The sequence below is a fragment of the Oenanthe melanoleuca genome, chromosome 21 (genome assembly GCF_029582105.1).
Source record: "Oenanthe melanoleuca isolate GR-GAL-2019-014 chromosome 21, OMel1.0, whole genome shotgun sequence".
Taxonomy (NCBI): domain Eukaryota; kingdom Metazoa; phylum Chordata; class Aves; order Passeriformes; family Muscicapidae; genus Oenanthe; species Oenanthe melanoleuca.
Genome location: NC_079354.1, coordinates 6,037,931 through 6,051,302, shown reverse-complemented (window position 1 = coordinate 6,051,302; position 13,372 = coordinate 6,037,931). Strand labels below are relative to the sequence as shown.

Below are 13,372 nucleotides of genomic sequence, written 5' to 3'. Positions count from 1 at the left end.
CCCAGTTCCAAAGGGGTTTTTCTCTAATTCCCAAAGAGGTTTTTCCCAATTCCAAATGGTTTTTTCCCAATTCCCAAAGGGGTTTTTCCCAGTTCCAAAGGGTTTTTCCCAATTCCAAAGGAGTTTTTCCCAATTCCAAAGGGGTTTTTCCCTAATCCCAAAGGTCGTTTTTCCCAATTTCCAAAGTTCATTTTCCCAGTCCCAAAGGTTTATTTTCCCAATCCCAAAGGTCATTTTTCCATATTTCCAAAGTTTGATTTTCCCAATTCCAAAGGGTTTTTTTCCCAGTTCCAGAGAGGCTTTTTCCCAATCCCACAGGGATTTTCCCCCAATTTCCACAGTTCATTTTTCCCAATCCCAAATTCATTTTTCCCAATTCCAAATGTCGTTTTTCCCAATTCTCAAAGTCCATTTTTCCCAGTCCCAAAAGTTGTTTTTTTCCCAATTCCAAATGTTTCTTTTCCCAATTTTCCAAGTTTTTTTTTTTTCCCCAATCTCAAAGGGTTTTTCCCAATCCCAAAGTTCATTTTTCCCCAGTCCCAAAGTTCCTTTTCCCCAATTTCACGGCTCCTGAACTTCCACCCTTTCCACCTGTCCCAGGTGGGTTCATTCCTCTGAGGAATTCCTTGGGAAAACCAGGAATTCCAGCCAGGAATCAGCTCCTGAACATTCCAAGCTCCAGGAATTCACCCCGAGCTGGCAGACAACAGATAAATTCCATGTGGGAAGTTGGAATTCCCAAAGAAATTCCTCTTCTCTCCAATGGGATCAAATTCCCGTTAAATCCATCGCTGGGGTGACAGAGGACACCTGATCCCACAATTCCAGCAAACCTGAGCCCAGCTTTAGGGAAAAATCCCAAATTTCAGCCCTGCTGGGACTGGGGTCACACAGCTAAAACCAGGCCTAACCTGGAATGAAGGATTCCTAATTAGGAAATTCTCATTAATGATGTTTATTTAATCCCAGCTCCATATTTAGGACCTTTGTTCACCTTTCAGGACCTCCCTGGGCAGAATTCCCCAAATTTGGGGTTTCTACCTGGGTTTATCCGTAGGGAATGAGAATTCCTGCCAGAATTCCCGAGTTAAGATCCAGCCTCAGAATTCTGGGATCATTTAGGAATCAAAACCCAAGGAATCCCCAATGTCCCTGAGTGCCACATCCAGGAATTCCAGGGACGCTTCCAGGGATGGGAATTCCTCCCTGAGAACCCAATCCCAGATTTCAGCTCCTTTTCCATGGAGAAATTCCCCTTTTCCATCCCAAATTCCTCCCAATCCCAGATTCCAGCTCCTTTTCCACAGAGAAATTCCTCTTGATTCCCCTTTCCATCCCAAAAATTCCTCCCAGTCCCAGATTTCAGCTCCTTTTCCATGGAGAAATTCCCTCTGATTCCCCCTTTCCATCCCAAAATTCCTCCCAATCCCAGATTTCCTTTTGCACGGAGAAATTCCCTTTCCCATCCCAAAATTCCTCCCAGTCCCAGATTTCAGCTCCTTTTCCACAGAGAAATTCCCTGATTCCCCCTTTTCAATCCCAAAATTCCTCCCATTCCCAGATTTCCTTTTGCACAGAGAAATTCCCTTTCCCATCCCAAAATACTTTTCCCAATCCCAGATTTCAGCCCCTTTTCCACAGAGAAATTTCCCCTGATTCTACTTTTCCATCCCAAAATTCCTCCCATTCCCAGATTTCAGCTCATTTTCCATGGAGAAATTCCCTCTGATTCCCCCTTTTCCATCCCAAAATTCCTCCCAATCCCAGATTTCCTTTTGCATGGAGAAATTCCCTTTCCCATCCCAAAATATTCCTCCCAATCCCAGATTTCAGCCCCTTTTCCACAGCAAAATTCCTCCTGATTCCCCTTTCCATCCCAAAATTCTCTCCCCTCATCCCTAAAAAACTTGAAATCCCTTTTTCCCTGTTTTGCACTAAACCAGGCTTAAGATTCCTAGCTAAAATTCCTGGATAATGCAGGAAGTCAGGGAAAAATGAATTAGTTCATAATTAAAGTTAGGAACGGTTCATAATTAAAAATATTCAGAATTAAAATTATAATTCCTGTAAAATGATTTCCCAAGTGGGGAGCTTGGAAGGAGCTGCCCTAAATCCACACTGGAACGAGCTGGGTTTGCCCTTGGAGGTTGAAATTCCCAGGAAAAGCAGGAAAGGAGGAAGCAGAGGGTGATTAATTAATTAAAGGTGTTAATGAGTAACTGCTCCGGGAGGCCCTGGAGGAAATGGGGGAGGAATTCTGGAAATTGGAATTTTAACGAGGCCGTAAATCCGTGGGATTGGGGCCCATCCCCCTCTTTAAACTTGGAATTGGGGAAATAAATCCTGATTTTTAAAAAAAGGAGAAAATTCCAATGGGAATTGTGATCTTAAAAAAAAAAAAAAAAAAGAGGAAAATTTCACTGTGCTGAGGGAAAAACCCATCCCAGAGCCAGGAAAAAACCCAGAAAATTCCCTTTTCCTTCACTTCCCTCCCCCTTCCTTAAACCCACTGCGCTGATTTTGGGGTGGTTTAGGAGCTTTTTGGGGTCTGAATCCTACAAAATTCTACCTGAGCAAGAGGAATTTCTGGATGAGGAGCATCCCAAATTTTCTGGGAGCTGCTCCAGAGGAATCCCACGCACGGTAAGTCCTGGAAAACTGAGTGGAAAAATGGGAATTTCCATCATTCCCCTGCCTGAGAGCAAGGAGGACGAGTTCAGGAATTTCCTGGGAATTGCTGAGCATTTTTCTTTGGAATAATTTAACAGTGCTGGATATGGGAAAAAAAAAAAAAATTAAAAATAAATAAATAAAAGTGGAATTTCTTGGAGCCTGCTGATTGCTGTCTTACCAGGCAAAGTTAGATCTGGGTATTTCTGTCTAATACTGTCTGGTAATGCCGTCAATCGCACGGGCACGACCTCAGCGGGGCACAAATCCCAAAAAAAATTCCCTTTTCTGAAGAATTCCTGGAGTTCCACAGCTGGAATTCGTTGGGGGGATTTTTGGCAATTTTTTTGTGGCAGAAAACTGGGAAAAAAAACCCAAAATGGCTTAATTTTGTCAGAAAAATTGATGATTTTTTAAATATTATTTTAAGGGGTTTTGGTCACTTTTGTCTTGGGGAAATGTGAGCAAAAAATTCTCGTTTTTATCAGAAGAATAAATAAATTTTCAAGTTTATTCAGCAGGGCACAAATCCCATGAAAAATTCTCTTTTCTGAAGAATTCCTGGAGTTCCACAGCTGGAATTCACTGGGGGGATTTTTGGCAATTTTTTTGTGGCAGAAAACTGGGAAAAAAACCCAAAATCCCTTAATTTTGTCAGAAAAATTGATGATTTTTTAAATATTATTTTTAGGGGTTTTGGTCACTTTTGTCTTGGGGAAATGTGAGCAAAAAATTCTTATTTTTATCAGAAGAATAAATACATTTTCAAGGTTATTTTATAAATTTTAGGCGCTTTCAGCAGGGCACAAATCCCAAAAAAAATTCCCTTTTCTGAAGAATTCCTGGAGTTCCACAGCTGGAATTCACTGGGGGGATTTTTGGCAATTTTTTTGTGGCAGAAAACTGGGAAAAAACGCAAAAATCGCTTAATTTTGTCAGAAAAATTGATGATTTTTTAAATATTATTTTTAGGGGTTTTGGTCACTTTTGTCTTGGGGAAATGTGAGCAAAAAATTCTCATTTTTATCAGAAGAATAAATAAATTTTCAATATTATTTTATAAATTTCAGGTGCTTTCAGCAGGGCACAAATCCCATGAAAAATTCCCTTTTCTGAAGAATTCCTGGAGTTCCACAGCTGGAATTCATTGGGGGGATTTTAGGCAATTTTTTTGTGGCAGAAAACTGGGAAAAAACGCAAAAATCGCTTAATTTTGACAGAAAAATTGATGATTTTTTAATATTATTTTAAGGGGTTTCGGTCACCTTTGTCTTGGGGAAATGTGAGCAAAAAATTCTCATTTTTATCAGAAGAATAAATAAATTTTCAAGATTATTTTATAAATTTTAGGTGCTTTCAGCAGGGCACAAATCCCCAAAAAAAATTCCCTTTTCTGAAGAATTCCTGGAGTTCCACAGCTGGAATTCATTGGGGGGATTTTTGGCAATTTTTTTGTGGCAGAAAACTGGGAAAAAACCCAAAATCGCTTGATTTTGTCAGAAAAATTGATGATTTTTTATATTATTTTTAGGAGTTTTGGTCACTTTTGTCTTGGGGAAATGTGAGAAAAAAATTCTCATTTTTATCAGAAGAATAAATAAATTTTCAAGTTTATTCAGCAGGGCACAAATCCCATGAAAAATTCTCTTTTCTGAAGAATTCCTGGAGTTCCACAGCTGGAATTCACTGGGGGGATTTTTGGCAATTTTTTTGTTGCAGAAAATCTTGAAAAACCCCAAAATCGCTTGATTTTGTCAGAAAAATTGATGTTTTTTATATATTATTTTAAGGGGTTTTGGTCACTTTTGTCTTGGGGAAATGTGAGCAAAAAATTCTTATTTTTATCAGAAGAATAAATAAATTTTCAAGTTTATTCAGCAGGGCACAAATCCCATGAAAAATTCCCTTTTCTGAAGAATTCCTGGAGTTCCACAGCTGGAATTCGTTGGGGGGATTTTTGGCAATTTTTTTGTGGCAGAAAACTGGGAAAAAACCCAAAATCGCTTGATTTTGTCAGAAAAATTGATGATTTTTTAATATTTTTTATAGGGGTTTTGGTCACCTTTGTCTTGGGGAAATGTGAGCAAAAAATTTTTATTTTTATCAGAAGAATAAATAAATTTTCAAGATTATTTTATAAATTTTAGGTGCTTTCAGCAGGGCACAAATCCCATGAAAAATTCCCTTTTCTGAAAAATTCCTTCAGTTCCACAGCTGGAATTCGTTGGGGGGATTTTTGGCAATTTTTTTGTGGCAGAAAACTGGGAAAAAAAAACCAAAATCCCTTAATTTTGTCAGAAAAATTGATGATTTTTTAAATATTTTTATAAGGGTTTTGATCACCTTTGTCTTGGGGAAATGTGAGCAAAAAATTCTTATTTTTATCAGAAGAATAAATAAATTTTCAAGTTTATTCAGCAGGGCACAAATCCCATGAAAAATTCTTGAAAAATTTTCTTTTCTGAAGAATTCCTGGAGTTCCACAGCTGGAATTCGTTGGGGGGATTTTTGGCAATTTTTTTGTGGCAGAAAACTGGGAAAAAAACCCCAAAATCGCTTAATTTTGTCAGAAAAATGAATGAATTTTTGTATCAATTTTAGAAATTTTAGGCATTTAAAAAAAAATTGTAAAATTATTTTTTTCCTTGGAATTCCTCAAGTTTTCTTAGGGAATCAGAAATTTCCCAGCCCAGTTTTTGGGCTTTTTGTTCCCGGCCGTGATCCCAACCCCAAATCCAAGGAAACAGCATCCCCTGCTGGAATTCAGAATTCTCCAGAAATATCAATAATTATCAATAATTATCAATAATTATCAATAATTATCAATAATTATCAATGCAGATGTTGGAATCAGCATCTGCACAGAGGGTCAGCCCAAAAAAACTCCCAAAAAACCTGGAATTACATCAGAAAAACCTGGAATATCCTAAGCAGGAACCTGAGATTTTCCAGGATTTTTTTTCCCCCATTCCCTCCATTTTTCTGGAGCTTTTACCATTCCCTGGATGAGCTTCATTCCTTTCTTTTTTTCCTGATTTTCCTTGGAAAATCCCGAGGGAATCTTTGGGATCAGGAATGGAAATGGGAGAGGTTGGAGGGACAAGCAGGAGGTGTGGCCACTGTTCCCAATCCTGGAAATCGGGTTCAACACCTGAACCAGCAGGATTTGATCCCTAAATTCCAATTTTTTGGGGTGGGAAAAACAACATCAAAGCCACCCTAAATCCATTCCCAACTGGGAAACTGGGAGATGGAAATTGGGAACTGGGAAGTGGAAATTGGGAAACTGGGAAGTGGAAATTGGGAAACTGGGAGGGGGAAGTTGGGAAACGTAAAATGGAAATCTGGGAAGTTGAAATTGGGAACTGGGAAATCTAAAATTGGGAACTGGGAGGGGGAAATTGGGAAACTGGGAAGTCTAAAATGGGAAACTGGGAGGTGGAAATTGGGAAACTGGGAGGGGGAAATTGGGAACTGGGGGATGGAAATTGGGAACTGAGAAGTGGAAATTGGGAAACTGGGAAGTTGAAATTGGGAAACTGGGAAGTCTAAAATAGGAAACTGGGAGATGGAAATTGGGAAACTGGGAGGGGGAAATTGGGAACTGGGAGGGGGAAATTGGGAACGTGGGAGATGGAAATTGGGAAAGTGGGAGATGGAAATTGGGAAACTGGGAGGTGGAAATTGGGAAACGTAAAATGGAAATCTGGGAAGTTGAAATTGAGAACTGGGAAATCTAAAATTGGGAACTGGGAGGGGGAAATTGGGAATCTGGGAGGTGGAAATTTGGAACTGGAAAGTTGAAACTGGGAGATGGAAACTGGGAAACTGGGAAGTATAAAATATAAAATCTCATTTTTCTATGGAGATGCTTCACGGCCCATCCCATTCATCCCATTCCCGCTTTTTTTGAGGGTTTGTTTTTGGTTTTTTTTTGGGTTTTTTTTTTTTTTTTTGGGAATCCCGAATTCCCGGTGCTCCCAGAGCAGGATCCCACTATCTGAGCTCGCTGTAGACTTTGAGGGACAGGCTGGAGTTTTTCTCCTCGGCGGTTTTGTCGCCGTGCTCCTCCTCCGGGAACTGGATGCTGTGCGACTCCTCCCCCTGCAGCGGCAGCGGCCGGGGGAAGCTCAGCCCCAAATCTGCCGTGGGGAGGAGGAAAAACAGGGATTCAGGAATTCCAGGAACGCCAATCTCCTTCTCCAGGCTGTGGGATCAGGGAGTTTTGGGATGGGATGGGGCAGAAGGGATTTTGGGATGATCTCGTCCTGCACCATCCATGGGCTGGGACATTTCCTGCTGTCCCAGGGTGCTCCAAGGACAATTCCAGGGATCCAGGGGCAGCCAGAACTTCTCTGGAATTTCCATTCCAGGGACTCCCAACCCTCCCAGCCAGGAATTCCGTCCCAAAATCTCATCAAACCCTGCCCTGTGTCAGGAATGTTGCCCTGGATGATCAGTGATTCTGAGAATCTGCCCCAAATCCCAGAAGAAATCCGGATTTATCCTGCTAATTCCATCCTCCCAGGCAGGAATTCCATCCCAAAATCCCGTCACACCCTGCCCAGTGTCAGGAATGTTGACCTGGATGATTCCAGAAGTGCTGCACTTGTCCCAAATCCCAGAGAAAATCCGGATTTTTCCCACTAATTCCATCCTCCCAGGCAGGAATTCCATCCCAAAATCCCGTCACACCCTCCCTTTTGTCAGGAATGTTGCCCTGGATGATCAGTAATTCCGGGAACCCCAAATCCCAGAGGAAATTCGGATTTTTCCCAGCAATCCCATCCCTTTATCCCTCACCTGCAGCTGGGAGTTTCTTGTCCCTGCGGAGGCTCCAGATGCAGAAGTGCAGCAGGAACGTGAGCAGGATGAGCACGAACACGGCCACGGCCGTCAGGATGGCCAGGATGGTGCTGGATGGGAATTCCAGGGGAATCCAAGCTGGAATTGTTGGGATTTAATGAAAAATTCAGGAATTCTGGGGAGGAGCAGATTCCAAAGGAGTTCGGGGATTAGTTTTGGGGGAAAGAGGGAAAGAGGCTGCGAGGGGAGGGAGGAAGGGAATTGTGGGATGGGATGGAAATAGGGAAAGGGGAAGGGAAAAGGGAAAGGGAAAAGGGAAAAAGAGAAATAGGGAAAGGGGAAAGGGAAAGAGAAAAGCAGAAAGGGAAAAGGAAAAGGGAAAAGGGAAAAAGGAAAAAGGAGAAAGGGTAAAAGGGAAGTGGAAAAGGGAAAAGGGAAAGGGAAAGGGAAAGGGAAAGGGAAAGGGAAAGGGAAAGGGAAAGGGAAAGGGAAAGGGAAAAGGGAAAGGGAAAGGGAAAGGGAAAGGGAAGGAAGGAAAAGGGAAAAGGGAAAGGAAAGGAAAAGGGGAAAAGGGAAAAGGGAAAGGGAAAGGGAAAGGGAAAGGGAAAAGGGAAAAGGGAAAAGGGAAAAGGGAAAAGGGACAGGGAATGGGAAAGGGAAAAGGGAAAAGGGAAAAGGGAAAGGGAAAGGGAAAGGGAAAAGGGAAAAGGGAAAAGGGAAAAGGAAAAAGGAAAGGGAAAGGGAAAGGGGAAAGGGAAAGGGAAAGAGAAAGGGAAAGGGAAAGGGAAAGGGAAAGGGAAAGGGAAAGGAAAAGGGAAAGGGAAAGGGAAAAGGGAGACGGACGAAAGGGAAAGGGAAAAGGGATTTCCTGGGATTTTCCCCAGATCGTTCTGGGCATTTCCCCCGGATTTTTCTGGGATTTTCCCAGGATTTCCCTGTTTCTGGGGTTCCTCAGTACCTCTCTCCAGAGGTCCCACGGGAAGGCTGCACACGGAGTTGTGGGTGCTGTTCCCTGCCCGGAGCGTGACGTACCCGCTGCTCTCACAGCTGCAAAGGGGATTCAGGACTGTCAGCCATTAGTGATAATTAACCAGGAATCATTAATTAGGGTCACAGCACTCCGTACTCAGTCCAGTTGTGGCACTGGCTGTTCCTGCTGCTGGAGTAGGAGCCGTTCTCGCAGGGCTTGCACTCGAACTGGAAATTCTCCGTTCCTGCAGCGGGGGAATGGCAGAGACCCCAAACAGGGGAGAGCTGGGGGCACCTCGGCCAGGGCCTGCCCCAATCCCATTCCCACTCCCTGACCCAATCCCATTCCCATTTCCTGTCCTGTTCCCGTTCCCTGATCCCATTCCCATTCCCATTCCTACTCCCATTCCCATTCCCACTCCCATTCCTATTCCTATTTTCACTCCCATTCCCATTCCTATTCCCATTCCCTGTCCCATTCCCATTCCCATTTCCTGTCCTATTCCCGTTCCCTGATCCCATTCCCACTCCCATTCCCATTCCTATTCCCATTCCCATTCCCATTCCCATTTCCTGTCCTATTCCCATTCCCTGTCCCATTCCCATTCCCAATCCTGTTCCCAATCCCAAATTACCGATCCTGTGGGGCTCACACCAATCCCAACCCCAAATTACCGATCCTGTGGGGCTCACACCAATCCCAATCCCAAATTACCGATCCTGTGGGGCTCCCAGCCTGGTTTACACCAATCCCAATCCCAAATTACCGATCCTGTGGGGCTCCCAGCCCGGCTCACAGCGGGGCAGGCTCTGGCAGAAGTGACAGGGCTTGTCGGAGCAGCCGAAGCCCTCGGGACATTTGCAGTCGTTGTCCTCTGCCTGGCAGGGGGAGGCATCTCCTGCAGGAAGGGGATTTACACATTGCACCCACATTTACTCACAATTTACTCCCACTCACACAATTCACCCACATTTACACACAATTTATTCCCACTCACACAATTCACACACATTTACACACAATTTACTCCCATTTACACATTTACCCAAAATTTCCCACAATTGACAAAACTCACACACAATTCACCCACATTTACCCACAATTTACTCCCATTCACACACATCTCACACAGATTTACACACAATTTACTCCCACTCACACAATTCACACACATTTTACTCCCATTCACACAATTCACACACATTTACACACAATTTACTCCCACTCACACATTGCACCCACATTTACACACAATTTATTCCCATTCACACAAGTCACACACATTTACACACAATTTACTCCCATTTAGAACACATTTACCCAAAATTTCCCACAATTGACAAAATTCACACACATTTACCCACAATTTACTCCCATTCACACAATTCACACACATTTACACACAATTTACTCCCATTTCCACACATTTTTCCTGTAGTTACACACATTTACACACAATTTACTCCCATTTAGAACACATTTACCCAGAATTTCCCACAATTGACAAAACTCACACACATTTCACACACATTTACCCACAATTTACTCCCATTTCCACACACATTTTTCCTGTAATTACACACAATTTACTCCCATTCACACACTTACACACATTTACACACAATTTACTCCCATTTCCACACATTTTTCCTGTAATTACACATAATTACTTCCCATTGATACACAATACCACGCAATTTACCAATCTCACACACTATTTATCTCCATTTACACACAATTAGACACATTCACACTCAATTCACACACATTATATTATTCCCATTCACACACATTTACACACAATTTACTCCCATTCACACACATTTCACCCACATTTACACACAATTTACTCCCACTCACACAATTCACACACATTTACACACAATTTACTCCCATTTCCACACATTTTTCCTGTAATTACACACAATTACTTCCCATTGATACACAATCCCACACAATTTACCAATCTCACACACTATTTATCCCCATTTACACACAGTTACACACATTCACATTCAATTCACACACATTTACACACAATTTACTCCCATTCACACACAATTCACCCACATTTACACACAATTTACTCCCATTTAGAACACATTTACCCAGAATTTCCCACAACTGACAAAACTCACACACATTTACACAATTTACTCCCATTCACACAATTCTTACACACATTTACACACAATTTACTCCCATTCACACATTTTTCCTGTATCCCACTCACACAATTCACACACATTTACACACAATTTACTCCCATTTAGAACACATTTACCCAAAATTTCCCACAATGACAAACTCACACACAATTCACCCACATTTACCCACAATTTACTCCCATTCACACACATCTCACACAGATTTACACACAATTTACTCCCACTCACACAATTCACACACATTTACACACAATTTACTCCCACTCACACACATTTCACACACATTTACACACAATTTACTCCCACTCACACACATTTCACCCACATTTCCACACAATTTACTCCCATTCACACACATTTCACTCGCATTTACACACAATTTACTCCCATTTCCACACATTTTTCCTGTAATTACACACAATTTGCTCCCACTCTCACACATTTCCCCACAGTTTCCCCCCGCCCCAGGCTCACCTGCCCTCCAGGTGCAGTGGGGGCAGCACTTGGTGCCGCCGCCCCAGAGCTGCCGCGGCTCCAGCCCGTCCTGGCACGGCCCAGCTCGGCCCCGGCGCGGCCACTGCCCGGCCAGCAGCGCCAGCAGCAGCCACAGCCGGGGCTGGCACATGGGGACACGGGACAGGGGGCTGGGGACAGGGGGACACGGGACAGGGGGACACAGGGACAGGGGGGACAGCGGGACAGGGGGCTGGGGGAGAGCAGGTTCTGGGGGGACAGCAGGTCCTGGGGGGACAGCAGGTTCTGGGGGGACAGCAGGTTCTGGGGGACAGCAGGTCCTGGGGGGACAGCAGGTCCTGGGGTGTCACTGGGTCCTGGAGGTCTCACTGGATGCTGGAGATGTCACCGGTTTCTGGAGATGTCACCGGGTCCTGGAGGTGTCACCAGGTCCTGGAGGTGTCACCGGATCCTGGGGGACAGCAGCTCCTGGAGGTGTCACTGGATGTTGGAGATGTCACCGGGTCCTGGAGGTGTCACCGAGTCCTTGGGGTGTCACTGGGTTCTGGAGGTGTCACCACGTCCTGGGGGTGACACCAGATCCTGGAGGTGTCACCAGGTCCTTGGAGGTGTCACTGAGTCCTTGGATGTGTCACCGGCTCCTGAAGGTGCCACCAGGTCCTGAAGGTGTCACCGGGTTCTGGAGATGTCACTGAGTCCTTGGAGGTGTCACCAGGTTCTGAAGGTGCCACTGGGTCCTTAGAGGTGTCACTGGGTTCTGGCAGTGTCACCGAGTTCTGGAGGTGTCACTGGGTTCTTGAGGTGTCACTGGGTCCTGGGGGTGTCACTGAATCCTTGGAGGTGCCACCAGATCCTTAGAAGTGCCACCAGCCCCTGGCAGTGCCACCAGCCCCTGGAAATGCCACCAGCCCCTGGAAATGCCACCAGCTCCTGGAAATGCCACCAGCTCCTGGAAATGCCACCAGCTCCTGGCAGTGCCAGCTCCTGGAAATGCCACCAGCTCCTGGCAGTGCCAGCTCCTGGCAGTGTCACCAGCTCCCGGAAATGCCACCAGCCCCTATCAGTGCCACCAGCCCCCGGCAGTGCCACCAGCCCCTGGCAGTGCCACCAGTCCCTGGAAATGCCACCAACCCCTGGCAGTGTCACCAGCCCCTACCAGAGCCACCAGCCCCTATCAGTGCCACCAGCCCCTGGCAGTGCCACCAGTCCCTGGAAATGCCACCAACCCCTGGCAGTGTCACCAGCCCCTACCAGAGCCACCAGCCCCCGGCAGTGCCACCAGCCCCCAGCAGCTCCTGTCCCCCGCGGAGGCGGCTCCGGGGTTTTTGTGGCCGAGCTCTTCCTGTTTTCTGGGGGGGCAGGAAAGTTCAGGTTTCAGTTTAAATGGCAGAGCCGGGGCGGGGGGCAGGGACAGGGGCAGCCCCACAGAATTCGGGTTTGGGGCATCCCTGGGGTTGAAGGGGATGGCCTTGGGGTTGGGAGGGAGAAAAATCAGCAAAATCAGCAAATCCGGCAAAATCAGCAAAATCAGCAAATTCAGCAAAATGAGCAAAATCAGCAAATTCAGCAAATTCAGCAAATTCAGCTCAGACACCTCCCGCTGTCCTGGGACACCTCCAGGGATGGAGCAGCCACAAATCCTCTGACAATTCCATCCCAGAGATGAATTCTCAGGAATCCTCTGGAAATTCCATCCCAACCACAGATTCCCTGGGAATTCCATCCCAACCACGAATTCTCCGGGAATTCCATCCCAACCACGACTTCTCAAGGAATTCCATCCCAACCATGAATTTTTTGGGGAATTCCATCCCAGCTCCTGCCCTGGTGAAAATTCCACGGTGTGGAGATGAGAATCATTTCTGAGCTAGGCCTAGCTGCCCCTTTAAGCCGGGCCTAACCCTCCCCTGAGCGGTTTCTCCGTGGGTTTCCTTCCTCCCCAGTTCTGGGTAATCGGCAAAAATCGGCGCCAGGAGAGCGAAAATTGGGCAGAAAAGGTGCGGGGGCCGTGGGAGCCGGGGGGAGCGACGGCTGCAGAAACTGGGATGAGTTCTTGGTTTTTGGGGGGGATGGTTTCCTTTTCTTTGGGGTGGTTTCTTTTTTTTTTGGGATGGTTTCCTTTTCTTTGGGATGGTTTCTTTTTTTGGGGGGTCATTTCTATTTTTGGGGTGTTTTTTTGTGGGGGGGGCATGGTTTATTTTTCTTTGGGATGGTTTCTTTTTTTGGGGTGTTTTTTTTTTTTGGGATGGTTTCCTTTTCTTTGGGATGGTTTCTTTTTCTTTGG

At 45.1% G+C, this 13,372-nt stretch overlaps 1 protein-coding gene and 2 long non-coding RNA genes across 4 annotated transcripts; 1 reads left to right on the top strand and 2 right to left on the bottom strand.

Annotated features, from left to right (window-relative positions):
* Window positions 1–2,415, top strand: LOC130261769 (uncharacterized). Of its 2 annotated transcripts, none has more exons than XR_008842025.1 (2): window positions 1–15; window positions 503–2,415. It is a non-coding gene; the product is annotated as an uncharacterized LOC130261769 (long non-coding RNA). The 2 variants fall into 2 exon arrangements; XR_008842024.1 differs by lacking the exon at window positions 1–15 and adding an exon at window positions 124–143.
* On the bottom strand, window positions 1,214–2,905 carry LOC130261768 (uncharacterized). The gene is made up of 2 exons (XR_008842023.1): window positions 1,447–2,905; window positions 1,214–1,389 (listed from the first exon to the last, which is right to left on the bottom strand). It is a non-coding gene; the product is annotated as an uncharacterized LOC130261768 (long non-coding RNA).
* Window positions 2,906–6,609: 3,704 nt separating this feature from the next.
* TNFRSF18 (TNF receptor superfamily member 18) lies at window positions 6,610–12,385 on the bottom strand. Its single transcript, XM_056508125.1, has 6 exons — window positions 11,089–12,385; window positions 9,213–9,344; window positions 8,603–8,690; window positions 8,435–8,523; window positions 7,474–7,614; window positions 6,610–6,812 (listed from the first exon to the last, which is right to left on the bottom strand). The coding sequence occupies exons 1-6, from the start codon at window positions 11,237–11,239 to the stop codon at window positions 6,667–6,669; spliced, it is 747 nt and encodes a 248-aa protein (XP_056364100.1). The 5' UTR covers window positions 11,240–12,385; the 3' UTR covers window positions 6,610–6,666.
* Window positions 12,386–13,372: the final 987 nt, after the last annotated feature.

Bases quoted from the DNA above. Each gene is read 5' to 3' on its own strand.
- TNFRSF18 (XM_056508125.1), bottom strand. From the start codon at position 11,239: ATGTGCCAGCCCCGGCTGTGGCTGCTGCTGGCGCTGCTGGCCGGGCAG. The intron at 8,691-9,212 runs GTAATTTGGGAT...CCCCCGCTGCAG, and splicing joins CTGGGAGCCCCACAGGATCG to GAACGGAGAATTTCCAGTTC. The intron at 6,813-7,473 runs GTGAGGGATAAA...TCCCCACGGCAG, and splicing joins CAAGAAACTCCCAGCTGCAG to ATTTGGGGCTGAGCTTCCCC.